Raw genomic sequence first — 22,937 nt, 5'->3', positions numbered from 1 at the left:
GGTCAATTTTTCGTCATAGGTCACGAGAGCAGGTCTCGCGTTAATCCCAACCCTAATCCTATCCCTAAATCTAGCCCCAGTGCTTACCTTAACCCCTAACCCACAATCACACCAACAATCACGTGCCCTAAGCTTATTTACATCTCGACGACCTTGACAAAAATTGAGCTGGCCTTAACAAAAAGATTTAGCCATGGTCAGGTCACACTGATCGATCTATCAGTGGGTAAGGCCAGCTCAGTTATAATTCGTCACATGTCACGAGATATAAACAGGGTCAGCTCGAATCCCGACCCTAACCCTGGACCTAGCCCCAAAGCCTACCCTAAACCTATGGTTAACCTACAACAATCACGTGCTCTAAATCTCAAGGACCTTGACAAAAATTGAGCTGGCATTAACAAGTAGATTTAGCCGTCAGGGTTAGGCCAGGGTCAGGGTTTAGATTAGCGCATTACATCTCGTGACCTTTGACCAAACTTGAAGCTGGCCTTACCAAATAGACCTAAAAACCCAACGTTTTCATTAGGCCCTTCATGACTCCATGGAGATACTTTTAACTGGTATGATCGAGACAATTTAAATGGTGTCACCGGTAGGTGGCAAGAATGCAAAAAAGGAGGGCTATCTATCATCTGAAACACGATATTTCGCTTGATAATTGCAGTATGTCAATGGATATGACATAGCTGTTCTAATACCCAAGAAGATGAGGTATAATGAGAAAGGCGTTGCATTATAAGATTAAGAAGTTTCCTTTTAACTAATTGTAAAGGCCCAGGGGTCTCGGCATTGAGCGTTAACACTACTAAAGGGAGATAACACTAGGAGTAAGGCTACTGTTTGGATGCAGACCACCAATTTCTTTCCTTATCTTGCTGGTACCTGTCCTGTAGTTGCTTTTCGGAGCGAACGCAGTCCTCTGATCATAACTGTCCGTCCTTATTAAACATGCATTATTCAAGAGCTAAATCTGCCTATTACAGGTCTTTCTTTAGGCCTGAAATGTTATATAAATTATTAATTAGACATTAATTAACTTACCAAGACCATAATCAACTATTGATGCCATCGGATGACTCTGATATTTAGTAGATTTGAATACATTTTGTGGTTGATGAAATAACCTTTTAAAGGGCCAATCCTGATCATATGTTGGAGAATAAAACTGCTTAATTTTGTGTTAAAATCCCTTAAAATCCTCTGCCTAAGGTCCGAGCAACTACTCAATATTTGTGATACGTTTTCAAACAACTTAAACCCGTCAGTCTTCATCTGGAAATGGAGACCGGTGTCCCAAGCTGTATTATACGGTGTCTGGATAAAACCAGACTTTTTTATATATAAAAATAATGTGTAGGTGAAATTTACCTTTCGTTATCAAGTACAGCACATGGGTCATTCACTGTATAGACCTCTAAAGGAACGGGAATCGATTATCAGGTCACCCAACAAAAACATTGACCCAAAATCTTAAAAGTCTTACGTGTCCGGATAAGCATTTTTGACGTTCATGTCCCAACGATAGACTCAATATCTTGAGCTGAAATTTTTAGACAAGGAAAATACACCATTCCTCTATATTTTGGTGCATAAATTTGATACATACTCAGACTTTTATTTTTGGGACTCTGTTCAAATTGGGATAGTCCCTTTAAATGGATAATCAAGTAATGAAAATCTGTCGCTGATAGCTTGGCTCAGAGTCAAGTAATTTGACTGAAATTTTCAGCATATTCCCTTTACATTATCACTTTTTAACTATTATAGCCGTCAACTCTTTATTTAATCTTACCTAATACCGCTTTAAGCTGCAGTATGAAAATGATGAAAATAACGTTCTACACCCATCTCTGTTTAAGTCTGTTTTGACTTCCTTACCTTCTATTTTTATCGTAATTCTTTGTTTGCCAGAAGGGGATCACTTGGCTAAGTGGGTAAGACGCTGGCTTGCTAGTCTGGAGGTCGGGTGTTCGATCCCTGCATTGACCGAGAAAGTCCATCCAGATTTTCCGGCGCGGTTTCCCCTTGTCAGTGATGCAGGACGGAGGGCCTGACAAGGACAGCTGTCTAGTTGTTCGGATGGGATGAAAAACCAAGGTCCTGTGTACATATTGGCGTGCACATAAAAGATCCCTTGGCAGTCGAAAATTTCCCTCATAGCACACTGTATTGCATATGCCCGTCTTAATTAGCCCAGTTTAGGAGCAGAACAGTAGGACGTTAAACCCCATTTCATTTGTTTGCCAGAAGGAATCATTTCTCGCCACATCTTACACAAATTTATAATAATCCAACACTTGTTATTTCAAAAACATAAACAAAACACATTTGAATTTGTCTGCCATTACGAGACAAACACAGCTTTCGGTCTTTTGTTTATCTTTTTGAATCGCAAAATTCTACTTAAAAGAAAATAGTGTTTATATTATAATGCGGAGCATCTTCAATTTATAGCGTTTCGAACTAAAAGAAATAATTTGCTTAAGGTAGAATTACGTATATGCTTGATTTTAGTTGGGTGTGGCAGAAATGCAATAATAATAATAATAATGAGGTTTTATATAGCGTCTTCTCCATGTTGACACATGCTCAAAACGCTTTTAGTAATTGCTTTACTGGTAAAACTGTTGAAACAGGAAAGTCTTCAGCGCAGATTTAAATTGATTAAAAGTTTGTTGATTCTTGATCTGTTGTGGAAGTTCGTTCCATAATCTAGGACCAGCTGAACTGAAAGACCTATACCCATATGACTTTAAATTATATCTTGGAACAACTAGTGACTGTTTATTTTGAGAGCGCAGTGATCTAATAGGGTTGTAGTCATATAAAAGTTCAGATCAGTATTAAGGAGCTGCATTATTGCAACATTTATACACTAATGTTAGTATTTTGTATTTGACTCGAGTCTCAGCAGGTAACCAGTGTAAAGAAGCTAGCACATTCTGGATGTGATCAAACTTATTTGTCCTTGTTACTATTCGGGCTGCAGTATTAAGAACATTCTGGATCTTGGCTAGAAGTGCTTGTGGGATTCCATAGAGTAAACTATTACAATAATCAATCAATAATCAATAAATAAACAATACCGGTAGTCATAGTTGTTTTGAAAAAAAACCTGACAGTTTTGCTTACTGAATTCAGACACAATTCACATCAGCATCTGTCAGAAAGAACTACCAATTACCATTGTTAAGAGACTAGGTTTCTTTTTAGTACAACCCTTGATCCCTTTGAAAAATATTGTGGACGATCTTGTTGCAATTTTAGTAGACTTAAAGAAAGAATCCGATTGATTTTCAGGGTTTTCAGATAATTATAGCGCCAAGAGCTTGTGGTTATTATTCTACTGACAAGGAATTTATTCAGTTTTTATTTTCAACAATTTCTAGTAATTGTTAACAGAGTTCTTGCCCTTGTTTTTTTAAAAAAAACTTATAGATGCTCAAGTTATCTTTTGAGTACCTTTGTATTTGTACACACTGTTATGTACACAAGATGAAGAAGTCTAGAATTACTTTCAATGTTGTTGCCCAAGATCACTTTTGAAAAATCGTGTGGTTAAATTTATTTTTTGATTGATTTGAAATTGATACACAGTGTTTATATGAAGAAGCTTATTGATTTTCGATGATTTCCGATATCTCATAACTCATATGACTGTATTACCGGTATGCTTTTATGTTTTGTATAATAAATGTTAGCATCAACAAATACTAGAAGACGATTTAATCAAATCTTAGTTTTTTCTGATAATGACTTGTACTTAAAGATACATTCCCACTAAAGTATTTGTAGGGTATGGTAGTTATTTTCAAAGTAGGGACATTTAATCCTACTAGAAACATTTGGATTTCAACACTTGTCAGTTCACCCTGTTGCTACTTTCGACGGTAGCTTGTGGAGAATAAATGCTGTTTCCCTTCTTGTCAAGAATTACCCCAGTTATCCATTAAACAACCAAGGACAAAAATGGGACAGTTTAATTGTTTTAGACTACACATATCATTGCATTAGTGAGCTGCTACCAAACCAAAGAAAGAATATGTGTCAACCATTTAAACAACTGCATCATTAACTGATATGAAATTAAAGGAGGCCTCCCCACGTACAATAACTGGATGATTTGATTAAAAATTCAAATCCCCCTCAAAGCATTTTACTTTCAAGAAAACTACACCATGCGACTAGAATCTGTTTTAAGCCTCCTTGTTTGTCACATGACTTGAGTGAGGGAAAATCCATTTTCAGCTTTTATTTATTGTTTCATTTAATCGCAGAGTCTACTGGATGTTTAAGTCTCCAAATGTTCGGACAACCGTTACCTAATAGATTAACACATAGGAAGCGCTCCTTACATACATGTATGTCACTCAAGCTTTCATTTTTGTCCTGTGGGAGCCCCCATGGATGTTTTTCAGGGAATTCGGTATTTTCCTAATAAGATTGAGTGTCTCTACTTTCTATATAGATATATGCCATACTTTTATTGGAAATAACTGCCCTATACATAAATACTTTTGTGGTAATATATCTTTAAATGTTCAGTCAGTAACTACATGTACTGTATGTATGGCCTACATAGATAATATTTAAATTTTGACCTACATGTACAGATTAGCAAAAAGATTCACTATATATATATATATTAACGAAATGTAGGGTACCTATGTTTTTCTTAAGTCTTACAGGTGACTTTGCCGAAAAAAGTGTAGAGACAGATTTGATCAGTGATTTCCTACGATGTCGGGAATGATGAGGAATAGGCTAATTCCAAGAAATGTGATAAAACTTTAAACTTCAAAACACTTATATTATAAGCCTAAGAATCGTATCACATGTAGTTATATTTCAATTAAAAAAGAGGTTTGAAACAATGGTTGAGTTTTTGGAAAACCAATGTCAATCAAAGTTTGGGCGACAAACATTTATAAAAATGTTCCGAAATATATGATAATCTAAGGCTTGCAGTAGGTCTGTTACTAAATTGGTACTTGTTTTTTTTAAAATGTATTGTAAACAGGCCAGATTAGCATTTGTGTCGTAACTTTTGAAGCAACAGTGAAAACTATAGGGCTGCTCTGTGAATGATCTGATAATTTATATGAAAAAGAAATGTATCTGGTACAATTTCTTCTTGTTGTTAAATTATTGGGCAATGGGTTTAATGCTCTCAATCCATTTCCCTATCATAATTTCGTATTGTTTTTTTCAGGTTTACATATTGTAACCGACTTCATCTGCGTGATTTACAGCATATTTCGAAGTGGCTAATCTCAAAATCAATTTTGACAGTAACGAATAGACAAATTTGCACTTCAGCATTTAAATGGACAAAACTGAATATGGCCAATAAACAAACCAATACAGCGACACATATGCATGCGACACAAATATTTGAATCTGCTGTGTCGGCTGTTTTACCCCAACATATGATATCAGAACATGTACAGTTTGAAGCAGACAACAATATTTTAACAGTAGATGACAGAGAATATAAAGTTAATAAAAATGTTTATGTTGTTGGTTTTGGTAAGGCTGTGTGTGGTATGGCTAGAGCTGTTGACAATATTTTAAGAAATCATATTCAGGCTGGTATCATCAGTGTTCCTGTCGGAAGCGTGGCATCTTTTAAGAAAGCTGGGAAAAGGTAATTCTGTTGCCTATATTATGTATAAATCCCACAGATTTTGTCATATGCTCAAATTGCATCAATTTTAAGGTCATGAGACAAGGAAGCCTATTGTTTTTCAGCAATTTCTAATAATTACTCCATGAGTTATGGCCCTTAATCACTTCAAAAAACCTTGTGGATGCTCTAGAGGCCAAAGTTAATATCCGATTGACTTTAAATTTATGCACAGTGTTTAAGGTCATCAGACGTAGAAGCCTGTTGATTTTCAGCGATTTCCGATAATTACTGCCAGAGTTATGGCCCTTGATCACTTCAAAAAATCTTGTGGACGCTCTAGAGGCAAAAGTGAATATCCGATTGATTTATACACAGTGTTTAAGGTCATGAGACAAATATTCCTATTGATTTTCAACAATTTCCGATAATTACTGCCAGAGTTATGGCCCTTGATCACTTTGAAAAATCTTGTGGACGCTCTAGAGGCTAAAGTTAATATCCGATTGACTAATTTATATGCAATGTTTGAGGTCATGAGACCGATAATTACTGCCAAAGTTATGGCCCTTGATCACTTTAAAAAATCTTGTGACGCTCTAGAGGCTAAAGTTATCATCCGATTGACTTTAGATTGATACACAGAGTTTAAGGTCTTGAGATGAACAAGTATATTGATTTTCAATGAATTTTGATAACTTGAACAACTAAATCCATGATATTAAATGTTTAGCATGGGGCAGAACTTTATAAAAGACAAACAAATTCTAATGATTTTTTGATAATTACAGTTGTTACTGTTAATCAGGTAATATTACCAAAAAAGTAAAAATATGCGACAACTCTTGTTGACTGCCCAGACGATTTAGCTGCTGTGGGCTTGTGGTTTGTTGCCTGGCAACCTATCTTTGATATTTATGCTGGACTTCATATATGGATTTTTAATCCGTTGTTGCTTGAAATTAGACAAGTAGTGTTAAAGACAAAGTGAGTAATCAATTAATAATATGATCGATATATTTTCAGTGAGATGATATTAACCAACGATACAAAGATAAATGTATTAGAAGGTGCTAAAAACAATCTGCCAGATGATAATTCGCATCAATCTGCTAAAGCTATCCACCAGTTAGTATCGTCTTTAACAGCCAAAGATATATTACTTGTCTTAATATCAGGTAAAGTTCTGAATAGATGTCCCACCATTGCATCACACAGTATACATTATATTTTTGTTTTTCTTGGCAACCCTACTTCTTTTCATACACAAATCTTATGATCTACAGCCAACATGTTAGACCACTCGTCTTCCCAACACCCTGATCCCATAAAGATTTGGATCATGTACCATTACGTAGTCCACCAAGATGTTATTTTTATAAGCCCACATTGAAATGTGGTCAAAGATTTCCATTACCCCATAACAGGCAGCTTCATTGGAGTAATGGCATTTGACCTATTTGAAAAATCTAGTAGATGGTCTGGTGGCTAAGGTCATTTATACACAATGTTTATACACGATTTTCAATTTCGACAGAGTATTCAGCTTTATAATTTTCAATGATTTCCAATATTATATTGCTCTTGATCACTTTGAAAATTAATGGAAAAACTTGTGGATTCCCAAGATGCTAAAGTTACCTTTTGAACGCATTTAAATTTAAACACAGTGTTTATCTTCACGAGATGAAGAAGGCAATGATTACTTCAGAGTCATAGTCCATCATGATCAGTTTTATCTAATTGTTTATGTTCATGAGACGAAGCAGCCTATTTTCAACAATTTCTATTAACCTGGAACAGCTAAAGTTACCTCATTAAGATGATAATTTGTTCACAGGTTGTTTCCCTTGATCAGACTTTAGTGTCTTGTAAATGTTCCCAGTAAAGGAGCTAAATCGCTAATATTTGGGACCTAAAAATTGACACAAATGGGTCGCAATGCATATAATAACCTAAAAGGAATGTAAATAAACTGATTTACATTTAATCGTTCCGTTTTTACTCTAATTTCAAAGCAGTTATGTTCGGCGAAATACGCCAGAAGTCTTAATCCAATGGCAATCTCTAGCGTCTGGTTATTCCAGTCTACACCGATAGTATTTATTGCGCATGCTCTCCAGATAAGAATATGGGGTCACCGGTTGACATGACTTGTGGAATATGTCTAACCTCGTTCTTCAAGTCGCCTGTTACAAATTGCGCTGAAACGCATTATGGTACACGATTCGTGTACCAATCATAAAATGTTTATTTTGTCTTAAATATTGGATATCAGAAGCCCATCTTTTCCCGGTAAGATCACAACACCAATGTTGATTAAAATTGACAAATAATTTGTGTTTTCATTGTCGAAGGTTTTGGATGATATTGAATTAGAGACTTAGCTACTTTAACTTTTAAAGAATTAATATGAGACATCCTTTGTGAACTGCTTAGATGACTTAAATACTGTTGGTTTATTCATATAAGCTTTTGTCTCAACCTAACTTTTCTTTTTTAAATTCCACATGACTTGTGGCCAGTTTGAAACTAAAAATTATAAGCTACCAAAGATGGCAATAAAATAGGTTATTTATATCAAGATATCCTGATATACCGTAGTTCTTGCTATGAATGCCAGTACATTGGAATACGCGATTTTATCATTTTGTTTGTAAAATTTTGAAAGATCTTAAAATTTGATTCAAATGTGAAGTTAGCATTAATCTTTTATTTATTAGGTGGTGGTTCTGCACTCCTCCCATCTCCTTCTTCTCCAATCAGTCTTGAGGATGAAATGAAACTAACACAAATATTATCTAGACGGGCAGTCACAATTCAACAACTCAACCTGGTTCGTAAAAATATAGAAGTCCTGAAAGGTGGTGGATTAGCCATTGAAGCTCATCCAGCGAAGGTAGATAGAATTTTTTAAATGGTTTTAGTACCTGGCATTGAGGGGAAGAGAAATATATGTCACTTTGTCGAGATTTATATGTGTAATGTATATTTAGCAACTGTTTTTTTCAGAATATCTTAAATGGATTGGAGAACATGCTTAGCCTATGTAAAACCCCTCTCCCTAAAAGTAGAAGGTGTATATAATTCGAAGAATTTTGTTTGCTTTGATACTCAGAGGAGGAAAGCAAAGTGGGAATGAACCAGACAAAACCTATATTATTGTACAGACAACCCTACTACTTGAATATTGATGACACTCCTAAGATCTGCAACCCACATTAATTCTGTGTTAAAGGGTAATATGAATGGCCCCATTCCATTTCATTTTTGTAATATGAATGGTGTTTGTTGCATAATTCTTACTGTAGCTTAATGTGTATGGTAATTACAGCAAATATTATTATGGCCTTTAATTATTTTTCAGGTTATTTCATTGATTTTATCAGATGTTATTGGTGATCCATTAGATACTATTGCTAGTGGTCCAACAGTTCCTGATCCCTCCACACCCAAACAATGTATTGATCTTTTTGAAGAACTTAAAGTACTGGATGATGTTCCATCTTCTATTATAGAACATCTTCAGGCTCAAGTAAATAGTCGAGAGCAACAAGCATCAGAGCAACATGATTGGTCACATGTTCAGAATGTGATCGTGGGCAGTAACACAAAAGCTGCTCTGAGAGCTGCTAAAGAAGCCACTGCCTTAGGTTATATTTGTTATATATTGTCCACAACTCTTGACGGAGAAGCTAAAGAAATTGGTTCCCTTTTCGTACAATTGACAGAGTACATCTGCTTGGTATACAAGAGTAAACACTATGGTGAAAGAATTCCTGCTCTGGTGCAATTAGAATTTGAGATAATCAAAAAAGGAATAGAGAAATCCAGTATTAATGAATTAATCACAGCAATAGAAATGTCTAGAAATTCAGGGAAAGGGTTATGTGTAATATCTGGAGGAGAAACTACTGTAGAAATCAAGGGTTCTGGAAAAGGGGGCAGAAATCAGGAAATGGTTTTATCATCTGCTATAGGTTATGGTAAATCACTCAGTAGTAATAGAAACCTGGAACATTTTAATGTACATTTTCTTAGTGCAGGTACAGATGGACAAGATGGTCCAACTGAAGCAGCAGGTGCAGTAATTTCAGCCGAGTTTATAAAACAAGTTCAAGATAAAGATTTAGATTTGCAAGAGTATCTGGATAATAACGATTCTAATACATTATTTTCAATGTTTACAAATGCTCTTGTTGAAACGGGCTTTACAGGAACTAATGTTATGGATTTACAAATATTGTTGGTGAATTACAACCAGTTAAACAATCAATAACTACATTGAAAACACACCACTGAATTGACCGGAAGTGATAGCAATCAGAAGTGTGTGTGTGTTGACCTCTAGTAGCTACACTAGCCATTCGAGAACTGACACATGGTTTTAGTTTAAGAAATCCAAGAAGACCATGGCCAATCTCTAGTAGACACTGTCTGCTTGAAACAACCGTCCAGTCTTAGTATGGTAGCTTGATAGCTTCCATACCTTCAGGTGACGGCTCTTCTTCTCATGCCCTCTTAGAGTAACACAATGGTACAATGGTCATTGAGTTCTATCTATCAATTCACCAATGAAATGAAGACATGTTTTTATTGTAATATAGCTGAATGTTGATTGAAAGCTTGGGGTTATTTTTCTGAAGCCCACATTAATAAGAACACGCCATTGTTCAACTAGCTATACTTTTATTACTAATGAATAAGGTAAATATTTTAGAACCACTGGACTAAGATTCGTAATTATTTCCCAGATTTCAAAATCGATGAATGTAGTTTGTCTATTGATAGAAATTCTCTCTTTTTCCCTTTCGCATGACAATTTCGGTCTAAATCGAGAAAGAGTGTTTGAATTTACATTTCCTACCATGTTTTGCTGAATATTCAGGATCTTGCGGCATAAGGATAGGGATGTAAACGGGTATGAATTATTATAGTCTTTAGATTCCATTGATCTGGCATATAAAATGAGACAATTTAAAACCTTTCAGTATTTTTATCAGATCAATGTGAATTGTTTGGCTCTTTGAAATGTTCAAAACAATTATACAGGCACCAGAAATGGTATGGATTTAACACTGAAGTCAATGAGGAAGAGAATTACCAGTCAGAGACCAATGTATGATTACACCAGTTACTGCACTTACATCATGTCTGTTGTTATGAAGAAATACTTTTATAAATGTTGTAGATAAACCTCATTGATGTAGGGCAAAATGAAGTATTGAATTGGGTTGATCTGTGGTGTGTTATTTTGGTTAATGAAAGATTTTTGTTTTGAAAGATTAAACTGAAGTCAGTTATTTTTGTTATTAATTTTACTTTCATTTTTGGCTTACTATGCCAACAGTGGTACACAAAATCAGCTATATTTGGGTCCCAAACTGGTTTAATCCTTATTCATGCATTAGGGCACTGGTAAAAAGGAAGAACAGTATCAAAATTTTGTCACACATCAATTTTTCGCTGCCATTGAAACCTTGAAAATGCTCATAAGACCAACATTTTCCTGATGTACTGTGATATTCTGGCTTTAACAAAGCTGCCAATTCAAAATATTATTCTGCTTTGCTGGGCAACAACAGTATACAGGTATACTGTGATTTAATCAAAAATATATGAAACTTATTATTTAATATTGGTGGGAATAATTGGGAATATTAACCAGTAACCACAGTTATATTTATAATTAATTTTGATTTTCTTTTACTAAATATAAATTAATTTACTAATGATTAGTATTTAACTATTGTATGGTGATAAATGCAATAAGACATGTTTATTAATGCAATAAGACATGTTTGCTATGTTTATTAAATTGTTATTTAGATTATCTTTTGCAATATTAAAATAAGTTTATACTGCGTAATTATTGTTATATGATTTTATTTTCCCTTGTTTTATTATATAAATATATATAAAGATAGTTAAGTAATGAATTAGAAAGAGATTTCACTGTTATGGCATGTTACTTTTAATTTCAAATGTGTATATTTTCTGCAGGTCAGTCTGTAGGTAGATGAGTAGCTGAATGGGTTTGCGCTATTATTTATGGATTCTATCTTAATCTTATGGCTTTTCTATGAACACTCCCACTTTTAAAGCCCTGTCAATCAATTATTAACATAAGAAATTATATCATATAGATATTTCTAAAGGATTTCAACATTATTGCAGAAGAAAAAGTATCTTTTCATTACCTAAATGAAGGTTTAATGTCATACTTTCTGCTCCAAACAAGTGAAGATGAACCTATCTGACAAATGCTGTCTCATCGACACTTCATCAAATTTCCAATCTGATTAAAATACAGATCTATATTTCGTTTTTTTGTTTTTTTTAATATACTCTCGATGGCCTATCTACATGAAGGTCTGACCAGTTTTACTGAAAAGTCGCATCAGGGGTTGTACGAGCAGCTTTTTACCCTATGATGTCAGACATTCATTAATCAATCAGCATTGACATTTCTAGTGTTTACCCATTGTGCCGTGCATGGCATGTCAAGAAGTCGCATGACAGATGGTTTCATTGGCTAATACCTCCCGCCATCCAGAACGCATGTTATAGAACAACTCTTCCAGATCCTAGTGTAGTACTGACAAATAAAACAAAATTTTAAACTATAAAAAACCAAACGAAATAGGATTTGTGTTTTAATCAGATTGTCAAATTTCGACACAACTGGACAATAGGCATTGTTCTTTTCCAGGCTCTTAATCCTGCAAAACTGACATGGAGAAACTGTGCCTAAAAATGGTATTGACTTTCTTCACCAACACTGGGAGTGGGATCTCCTGGTTAGTGAGTCATTGCCTTGCTCACTGGGCACCCACAAACTATTTAAAGATTTTATTAGACTACACTGTAGTGCAAATGTAAAGAACAAATATAAGTCATGGTGGGTGTATTTTGTGTTCTTGGTAATCTACTTTTTAATCTATTTATTATGCTTATATTTTTCCAACTTATTTTTGTAACATGTATATTTTACGATACCATCTATTGTAATTATTAACTATTCCAATATTTTAATAATTTGTTTAATAAATTAAGAAAAAGTTCAATTTTAATGTTGTTAATGACACATCAACCACCACACTGAAACTTATAGAAATATAATACAATTACAATTTATTAACATGCTGTGTTTCTATGATGGTACCCTTATCTTTATCAAGCAAACTATATGTTATTATTTTTCCATATAAAAGTTGTAGTATAACTTCTGTTAAAAGTACTTACAGGGTGGTAGCATGAACTTACTTCATAATCTTTCTCCTGTGAGAACTGTCTTCTGGTTGATACTCATCCAGATACAATTTTATGACAACCCCAATTGCGTATTATAAGTGTTCACTTCATTTTGAAATGAAATGGGTTTAAAGTTGTACTTGTCTGCACCAACTGGGCTAATGAAGGTGGACATATACCAGACAGTGTGCTATGAGGGAAATTTTGCCAATACAAAATTCCAACTGGCAAGGGTTCTTTTACGTGCAAACCATGTACCATCCGAACCTGACATGGGGAAACCCTGCTGAAAATTTCTTGCAAACACTGGAAACGAACCCGAGACCTCCAGTTAGCAAGCCAACATATTAAACACTGAGCCACCACAGTTCCCTAACTTAATGGTACTAATTTCCTTAGTTTCAGGAGGTTGACCTGGGCCAGTTGAGTACATTATGTATGAATACAATTTTTTTGCAAAACTTCAAGGCTAAGGTATTAATCCAAACTGTATAGCGAATTAAACTGATAATACCTAACCGTAATATCCTACATTAATGTAAATAAAGCAACAAACAAAAAATGAACCAAAGATATTTAATACCAATCATTCCTATTACCAAGTACCGTGAGATCCTCTATTATTATAGCAATATAAACTTAATAAATAATTTAATAAATGTACAGTAATCACCAACCATTATAATAAATATAACAGCCAGGTAAACACAGAAGATAGTTTGCCAGGCAACGAAACATATACCCACAGCAGCTAAATCGTCCAAGTGGTGGACAAGTGTTGTTGCATATTTATTCATTTCTAGGTAATTTAATACAGATCAGATTATAATTTCCGTTGTTTGAGTGTTCAAAAGGTTCTACAAACTGAAACAGGGGCCTTTTATAACTCTGGAAGTAATTTACAGAAATTCTTAAAATTTGACAGGATATTTCGTCTTACTAATTTAAATGATGCATATAAATTTAAAACAGATCGGATGATAACTTTTGTTGTTAGAGCATTCACATGATTCAACAAGGTGAAACATGGGCCATTAACTCTAGAAGCAATCAACAGAAATTTCTGAAATGATGCGTATAAATTTCATACAGATGAGATGATCAGTTTTGTTGTTCGAATGTTCACATGGTTTGACAAAGTGAAACAAGGGCCATAACCGTAGAACAATTAACGGAAATTGATGCTATTCATCAGGCTGCTTCTTCGTTTCACCAATTTAAAGGATGCATATAAATTTCATAAAGATCAGATGATAACTTTTGTCGTAAGAGCGTTCACAGGGTTCGACAAAGTGAAACAAGGGACATAACTCTATACGTAATCAACAGTAATTGCTAAAATACAATAGGCTTCTCCGTTTTACTAATTTAAATGATGCATATAGGCCTAAATTTTATATAGATTGGATGATAACTATTGTCGCTTGAGCTGAAACAAGGGGCATAACTCTAGACAAAATTAATGGAAATTGCTGAAATTCAATAGGCTTCTTCATTTTACAAATTTAAAAGATGCATATAAATTTCATACAATAAAGTGAAACAAGGGCCATAACTCCAGAAAAAATTAACGGAAAGTATTGAAATCAAATAGGATTCTTCATCTCAGTAATGTAAACAACATATATCAATTTCAAAACAATCAAATTATAAATGCACGGGGGGTGACGGCAATATAAGACCACATTTCCATGTGGGCATATAAAAATGGTAAAACAAAAAAAACTTGATTGCCAAAGAGTATTGATGTGCAAACATGGTCATTTTGAATACTTCGTCTAAACATGTACATAAAACAACAATACACTGTATGTTTGTCATTCTCAATATTTTGTGACAGGTATGGTCATAAAAAATCACTTCAAAAACTTCTTTCTTAAATCTCCAATTTTTATAATCATGCAATCTTTATGAAAAAGAAAAAATCAATCATGGAAGTACTTTTAATATTTTGTGACAGGTATGGTCATAAAAAATCACTTCAAAAACTTCTTTCTTAAATCTCCAATTTTTATAATCATGCAATCTTTATGAAAAAGAAAAAATCAATCATGGAAGTACTTTTAATAAAGGTCTGTAGATATGGATTAGTAAAAGTAAATTTGTCATAGACAAGGCTTTTCTATTGACTTATACATTCACCTAGCCTCCAGTCTATGGATAATACCACAGTAGTTATCTTATGACAATGTACTTTTTCTTTTTCTAATGACTGGATTCTGGAATGAAGGAGCAGAAATCAGTTCTTCAGCAGTATGGCGGTTGGGTCTATTGTTTCAAGCTAGTGAAAAGAGACTATCGGCATATCGTCATTATCAATGGCTTGCAACAGGAAAGTGGTTCCTTTATTTTTTTCACATACATACAATTTAAACCAAATATGGACAGTAAAACAAACCATTCCAAAAGAGGTCAAAATGGTCAAGTGAGAAATTAGAAAGAAACGCAGGCTTAATAATATAATTAACTATCCCAATACATAAATTGACTGACAGAATCATTTCCTATATCAAATTTAATATTTGTCCCTGGCCTATTATATTTTTTTTAACAATACATGTACATGAATTACAATAAAAGCCACATGTACATGATAATATTAAAGTACATCAAATCAATGTTAGTATGTAGGATAAAGGTACAAAGTAACTTCTATAATTAAATTAAACAGTTTACTGCAAGGATCTTTACAAAAATAAATAAAGAAACAAGCCAAAAGTAAGGCTGATGTCCCCTGCCCTAATCTCAAAATAAATAAATGAAACTCATCAGGCAAGTAAACTGTTTATCACTCTGCTCAACGCGAGTAGAATATGCTCATATTACCAAAAATTAAGGTACTGATGTAATGAAACAACTATACGCTATGTTTCATCACTCTCATCCCAAGTTATTGTGTTCCAAACCATTGACAATTTAAATTGCTCATCTCTTCTTAGACTGAGCTAAAAATTTTCATCATTGAACTCAATCAAGGCATTCACCTAATGAACATCTACACCAAGTTTGAATATGCGACTTAAATTAAAAGTAGTGTTATTGTGTTCCAAAAGGTGTACAAACACATTTCAGTAGTCAACATAGAGCACCACAAGAAAAATAGTGCACAGAGTAACAAATTTTAATCTGGAAACCATACAAGAACTCCAAACTGTTACACATATAATATATATATACATGTATATATAGTTGTGTAAACTTCCATGAGACAACAACCTTGCTATTCATCTGCTACAGTCTTTATTAAACAACACTGAACTTTCATTTCTTTTTAGTTTTTATATAGTTCATATTTACATTAATAGACATCATAATAATATTGTCTTCAAATGACATACCGGTAACTTAACCTGACATCTTTACAGTGGAGAGATGTTTTATCTTGGGCAATAATAGTTTTAACCAACCACAATCATAAGGAAGTACATGTAGCTACATCTGCATGTGGTGGCATAGATATTTTAAAAATATATTAATCTTGTCATCTGCTATTATTACTGTATATATATTTTATACACTGTTCATCCACTGTCATCCAATATTTTACATTGATGATTTATTCAACAAATTATTAGCATAATAAGCCATCATTTCTACCAAAAAACTTGTAATTTTTTTGACAGATAACATTAATTTCAATATATCATCTGTCACTATATCATACTGGGAAAATTAGACCAGGAAGCAAATACTATACTTGCTTCTAGCCATTTACATACTTCAATACACAAATTAAAATTTAATAATACATGTTTTTAAAATTGTTGAATCAAGGCAGCAACTTCGGGCTTAAGGATATTACTGGATGCAGATGCACCCTGCTGAGCTGTAACCTCAGCCATAACAGTTGGATCCCATGCAAAATTCACAACAGCAGCAGGAACAAGACCAAGTTCTGCTAAAGTTAAATCTTCTTCTATTAACTTTTCTCCAGTTGATGAGCTTAACAGAAACGGCATCCAGTCATTCACCAAGTTTTCCCTTACAAATCCTAACAAAGCTGACAGTTTTTCCAGCGCTCGAAATGTTCCTTGTAAGATGATACCATCAGGTAAACGAACTCGTAATAATGTGAATCTGTATTTCCTCAGTTCGCGTTGTTCATCTCTTTCCCTCATAGCTTTAGTTCTTAACATACCTAACTTTTCTACAGCTTCATTACGACGTAGTTGTTCTTTCTTAATTTCTTCAGGAGAAATGGCGTAAAATTCGTTTGGAATGTTGAATTTAGAAGCTGTAGTAGAACTAGAAGGATGAAAAACTTTAATAGATCGATCTAGCTGAGGTTTGATAGGTTCGGCCATGGCTAACACTTCCTTGATGCCCTTCAATCGATCAATATCAGATGCTGCCTCATCTTCCAAAACATAAAAATCTTCTTCATGGTCTTCGTGAGGTAGTGTTTTTAACTGAAACCTTACAGCTTGTAGAAATTCTTCTGTGCCACTTAAGCTGATAACTCGTTCTTGAAAAGCTTTGTTATTCACTCTTATTCTTCTGTATTTCTCCTCATCTGGATGATTTATCACATTATCTATGTATTTAGCTAATGTTTCTATACACACTTTCACTTTCTCACGATCTTTATTCAAAGTTTGAATCATGAGTGCAGAACTCATCTCAGGCTCTTCAGCCAAACCATTCAGGAGAAATTCATGAATGTACGCCTCCATTTCTGACTTAGGTAAGATCGCTTCTCCAATTTCCGGGCATTTATAAAATATGACAGATAGAATTGGGGCACTATCTTGTACAATCTCAGATTGAACTGATCTGGAAGCAGCCCCTTCTGCCTCTGCTTTTTCGAGCGATTTCTTTTCTTCTTCCATTTCTCTTTTTATCCTTGCCCTTATAGCTGCTGTACTTCCTCCTAAAATACATAAAAAAATAATAATATATATACTGGAAATAAAATTTTGATTGTGTTTAATTGATTTTATTAATATTTGGGTTTTTTTTAACAATCTATGTTGCCTTGATTGACCTAATAATCCTGAAGTTGATTTCACATTTTGCAATGAGTGCACAAAAGGAAATAATGTGCATACATATTTTAGGCCACATTTAAAGAACAATATTGGTGTCAGTTTAACGCACATCTGAAGAAACAGAAGTGACGCAAAAAATGGAAAACAAGAGTTATCGTTCTATATAACTGACTGAAGTAACGAGCGATAACAGATACACAGTTCTATCATTATCATGTGATAATGGCTGACACCGATATTGTCCTTTATAAGATATTCTGGTTCTCAGATGCTGCTGCATCATTAAAAAGGTCTGTATGGCCTTTCTATTTGTCAATACTGTTTTATCAGGCATGAGAGATAGACTGTGCCAAAATTATTTACAAACAATTTCAAATTTATATTTACATAAATGTCTTGTGCACATACAGGCGAGGATCCAGGTGGGGGGGGGGGGGGTCCCCCGCTGCTCAGCTACATAAATTTTTTTGTAAAACAACCTTATTGTCCCCCGCCTTTCGAAGAAAGCAGGGGACTATTAAAATGGGTTCGTCCGTCTGTCTGTCTGTCTGTCTGTCCGTCTGTCCGTCTGTCCGTCTGTCTGTCCGTCTGTCTGTCCGTCCGTCTGTCTGTCCGTCACACTTTTTGGGACACAATAACTCTCTTCCTAATTGAGCTAGAATGTTCAAACTTGGTGTATGTGTTTATTAGGTCAATGCCTTGATGGAGTTCGAAGATGAGCATTTTCCGCTTAGGGTAAGCAGAGATAAGCAATTTGATTGGTTGATGCTTTGGGACACGATAACTCTCTTCCTAATTGGGCTAGAATGTTCAAACTTGGTGTATGTGTTGATTAGGTCAATGCCTTGATGGAGTTCGAAGATGAGCATTTTCCGCTTAGGGTAAGCAGAGATAAGCAATTTGATTGGTTGATGCTTTGGGACACGATAACTTTTAATTGAGCTAGAATGTTCAAACTTGGTGTATGTGTTTATTAGGTCAATGCCTTGATGGAGTTCGAAGATGAGCATTTTCCGCTTAGGGTAAGCAGAGATAAGCAATTTGATTGGTTGATACTTTGGGGCACGATAACTCTCTTCCTAATTGAGCTAGAATGTTCAAACTTGGTGTATGTGTTGATTCGGTCAATGCCTTGATGGAGTTCGAAGATGAGCATTTTCTGCTTAGGGTAAGCAGAGATAAGCAATTTGATTGGTTGATGCTTTGGGACACGATAACTTTAGTTCTAATTAAGTGAGATTGATGAAACTTGGTGTATAGATTTATTATATGAATACCTTAACTAAGTTCGATAATGAACATTTTTTGCTGAGGGTAAGCAGAGTGATAAGCAATTTGATTGGTAGAAACTTTGGAACACAATAACTCTCCTTCTAATTGAGGTAGAATGTTCAAACTTGGCATAGGTGTCTATTAGGTGAATGTTTAAACTTGATGTATATGTAGATGTTCATTAGGTGAATGTCTTGACTGAGTTCAATAATTAACATTTCGAGCTGAAGCTAAGCAGAGCTAATCGATTTCATTTGTCGATGGTTTGGGACAAGATAATCTTGATTCTATCTGATAGAGAGTGATGAAACTTAGTGAAAAAAATAAATGTGCGATTAATTAATATGTGTCATCTATTTATTTTGCAATTTCGGCGGGGGACATCAGCCTCACTGTTGGCTTGTTTTATGAGAAAAGTGTCATAATTGTGCTTTATCCTTTATCGTCAGATGGTGTGACAGGATGGGCACTTAAAGTGTGAGATAATGATATAGACATGTGTGATATAATTAATGCTTTGCATCAATAACATTGAATCACAATGTCACTGTATTAATTCATTATAAAAATTGACGTCAAACAGGATGTTGGATTTCTCTATTTAAAAAGATCAATGTGTATGTATATATGCCAAAATGACAATAGAGACCGAGTATTTCTGAAAAAATTTCAAGTCGAGGGGGGGGGGGGCAGATACATTTTCTCAGGAACCTGGCAAGCCCCCTCCTGCAAAAATTCCTGGATCCGCCCCTGACTCACTTTTGTTGAGGAATAAAATTTGCATACCATCACATTTTTTTTGCATACTGACAAATAAAGAGTAGAAAGGGAACATTAATTTTGTCCTATCATTTTACAAAGGCTTTTGAAATGAACAATGATATGCCTGTACACACATGTAAGTTATTTAACTATACATACCTGGATGACCATGCTGTGCCGATTGAATTCTAGCTAATGCAGCTTCAGCAGCTCTTTGACCAGTTTCAGGTGGGCCTTGTCTTTTTGGGGGTGATGGACGAGAGGAGGCATCAGATGGCACCTTTCTTTGAGATGAATCTTCAGCTAAACGGTGACCCCCTCCAGCCTTTTTGAATTTGACATCAAGCTTTCTCTTTTCAAAAAATCTTTTGATAGCTGCCATTATATATAAATGATATTCTATCAGATATTAAAAATTTAATCTTTCTTCAAATGTTTACTGGTTTTACTGCTGCCACCATTTACACTTTCGTACAGAGAAGACTGTCTACTCAAGTCTGAAAATAAAATATAATGTAATTAAATTATATAAAATTAAACTCCCTCAACTAAACCCTTGGAGTCAGCCCTTTTATCAGCATTCTCAGTGAGTGGTATCATGCATTTTCTGTTACATCTCGGAAGTAAATAAACACCAGGTTTGCATTCGACAAATTTAATCCCTGGACTTTTCTATTACCACATATTTTTAACTTGGTGCAGACGTGAATTATCCATGAAAATGATGACATAAAACAAATCTGTTTCTTACAAAATGAATGACACCAGAGAGATTGTGCCCTACAAAGCCTGAGAAAGATCTAATATTTTGAAACACAATTTACAGATTAAGGAGATGTAAATGTTTCTTATTCTTCTGTAGTGTCTGAAATTAACAGTAAAATCTCACAAGACCTCACCAAATTCAGCTACATGTACTGTACGTGTATGCCCTATATAATATGACGTCCATGAAACAATTCCTGCAATGCCAGAGATATACATTACTGTGCTTGTTTGGAGAAAGTATATTATATGATTAAACTGATGCGTATTGTCACCATACAACTCTACGGAAATTATGCATGGCCAATGAGTAACTCTGTGGAAATATTTTACCACTGTTTACATGTGCTGTTCATTGTGTATGTTGGGCGCATTTTTGACCCCTCGGACAGACTGCGATCTGCGTGGCTGTGTTCCGCAGAGGCCTTTCTCTACGCAGGTTGGACCCTGTGCGCCGATTGTTATCTGCACATATCAAACATGTGCACAGATTGTCAACTTTGCACTGATTACTTCTCGGTGTTTTTAAAGAAGAAAGTAAGGTGTCAGACGCCCCATGTAGGGTCTGTCCTCTATCAAATTTGTACTGTAATGATTGTTCAAATTATTTCCAAAATCACTGCATAATTAGCGTGTGTGCTAAGAATAAGATTTAAATTCGAATCCATAGCATCTCATAATCTTCACTATTATATACGTCAACTGGTCATGTGACTGAATGTCCAAAAAATATTTGCTGTAATATCGTAGACTTCAATGTTATGTATAGTTGAAATAAATACATTAATAACCAACAGTTGACAGATTTTTAAATATTCTATCAAAGTGCAATGTAGGCCTACGTGTTTCTGAAGACTGAAGTGGACATAAATCCTCAGATATGTGTATCAGTATAGTATACAGTAAACCTTGCATAAGTCGGATTCGTATAAGTCGGATCTTTGCTCAACTCGGATAAAATCGTTTGGAACCTTTGATCCTGCATGTTTTTCTCATTAAATTTCTGCGCGTAAGTCGGATTTCCTAAGTCGGATCTTTGCTCAACTCGGATCAAAATGTTCAGCCCATTTGTTCTAATTCCGGCTTTTTTCCTTCCAAATACAGGGCAGCGCGCAAATTTGCACAACTCGGCCATATAAGACGAAACGAAATTGGAATTTTTGAAAAAATTTGATTGTAATTGGGCTAGGCAAAGCAGTAATTGACTGAAGTTCCTCAGCTTTTCAACAATTCTAATTTTTCCCCACCCCAGCTTACCTAAATTTCGTTTCGTCTTATATAGCCAAGCCACGTAAATCTGTACGCCACCCCACATCTAGACCTCAATGTTTAACATACTGACTCTAGCGAGGTGAGCAGGGTCTTATTTTCTCACTAAAATGTTCCTTTACATTGTTCAGGCGTTCACAGAGACTGACACATATCGTTAAAATTTGCCCAGTAAATTGACTGAGAACCGATTTTAGTTGACAAAGATTCAATAGGACAGTCCCTGAACGTACAGGGCGATAATGAGACTACATGTACGTTCAGAGCGGAAGTAGGCTTTCGGCTAACTCAGATCTTCGAGTAACTCGGATAAAATTGGTCAGTCCATTTAGATCCGACTTATGCGAAGTTAACTGTATGTGTATGTGTGGGCCCAATTTTTTCAAAGGGCTGTAGGGCTGTGACACTAAAATATATTATTGCAAGCATGGTGAATACTGGGCAGACTTAACTCTGCATGTGCAGACTAGTAAATGGAAATTAGATATTTACACTGGGGTAATCTGTCCGTAAGGTGAAATCTGCGCTCAACATTAACATGTATACTACCAACAAGACGGCTTTTCTACCATTGAATCCTGTACATTTGTGTATACAGTATACAGCAATGTACCAAAGTACACCACTTATTGATTACCTGCAATTATAACGTTGTCGTCGAGATTATTTTCGTATTTCTTCCAGGTCAATGTAATCAGACAAATATTGATAGTCAACCATAAACCTAAAATAATCAAAATCTGAAGCTGGATGTCAGCATTAACCACCGCCACTTTCATATACTCTAAGGTTTCCCAGCAAACAGACGGAATGTAAGAATTTAATTTGTCCAAAACTAACTCCAGTTGATCTACAAACTTAAAAACGATATTTGACATCACAATGTCAGCTGACAATTACCAAAATATTATTTATGATCTTTATTTCCATCCTAGAATAATTACTTCCGGTGTAAATATTCGTCCCGCGGTAAATAAAATATTGGTATTTCAACAAAT

The 22,937-nt window shown here is 34.8% G+C and overlaps 2 protein-coding genes across 2 annotated transcripts; one reads left to right on the top strand and one right to left on the bottom strand.

The window, feature by feature from the left end:
* The first annotated feature begins 572 nt into the window (after nt 1-572).
* LOC126828300 (glycerate kinase) lies at nt 573-12,696 on the top strand. The gene is made up of 5 exons (XM_050557991.2): nt 573-714; nt 5,216-5,650; nt 6,656-6,807; nt 8,353-8,528; nt 8,997-12,696. The coding sequence occupies exons 1-5, from the start codon at nt 710-712 to the stop codon at nt 9,906-9,908; spliced, it is 1,680 nt and encodes a 559-aa protein (XP_050413948.1). The 5' UTR covers nt 573-709; the 3' UTR covers nt 9,909-12,696.
* Nucleotides 12,697-13,445: 749 nt separating this feature from the next.
* On the bottom strand, nt 13,446-22,883 carry LOC126828302 (UBX domain-containing protein 6). The gene is made up of 3 exons (XM_050557994.1): nt 22,577-22,883; nt 20,065-20,402; nt 13,446-17,753 (listed from the first exon to the last, which is right to left on the bottom strand). Exons 2-3 carry the CDS (start codon nt 20,285-20,287, stop codon nt 16,639-16,641), a joined length of 1,338 nt encoding a protein of 445 aa, XP_050413951.1. The 5' UTR covers nt 20,288-20,402; nt 22,577-22,883; the 3' UTR covers nt 13,446-16,638.
* Between the last annotated feature and the right edge of the window lie 54 nt (nt 22,884-22,937).

Source organism: Patella vulgata, chromosome 7 (assembly GCF_932274485.2).
Source record: "Patella vulgata chromosome 7, xgPatVulg1.2, whole genome shotgun sequence".
In the NCBI taxonomy this organism is placed as follows: domain Eukaryota; kingdom Metazoa; phylum Mollusca; class Gastropoda; family Patellidae; genus Patella; species Patella vulgata.
This window is presented reverse-complemented; position numbering and strand designations above follow the sequence as displayed.

What these genes read in the sequence shown, in the direction of transcription:
- LOC126828300 (XM_050557991.2), top strand. An exon ending in TTTAAGAAAGCTGGGAAAAG is followed by an intron (nt 5,651 to 6,655) that starts GTAATTCTGTTG and finishes ATATATTTTCAG; the next exon opens with TGAGATGATATTAACCAACG. An exon ending in TTGAAGCTCATCCAGCGAAG is followed by an intron (nt 8,529 to 8,996) that starts GTAGATAGAATT and finishes ATTATTTTTCAG; the next exon opens with GTTATTTCATTGATTTTATC.
- LOC126828302 (XM_050557994.1), bottom strand. Translation starts at nt 20,287, where the DNA reads ATGGCAGCTATCAAAAGATTTTTTGAAAAGAGAAAGCTTGATGTCAAA. An exon ending in GGCACAGCATGGTCATCCAG is followed by an intron (nt 17,754 to 20,064) that starts GTATGTATAGTT and finishes TATGTATTTTAG; the next exon opens with GAGGAAGTACAGCAGCTATA.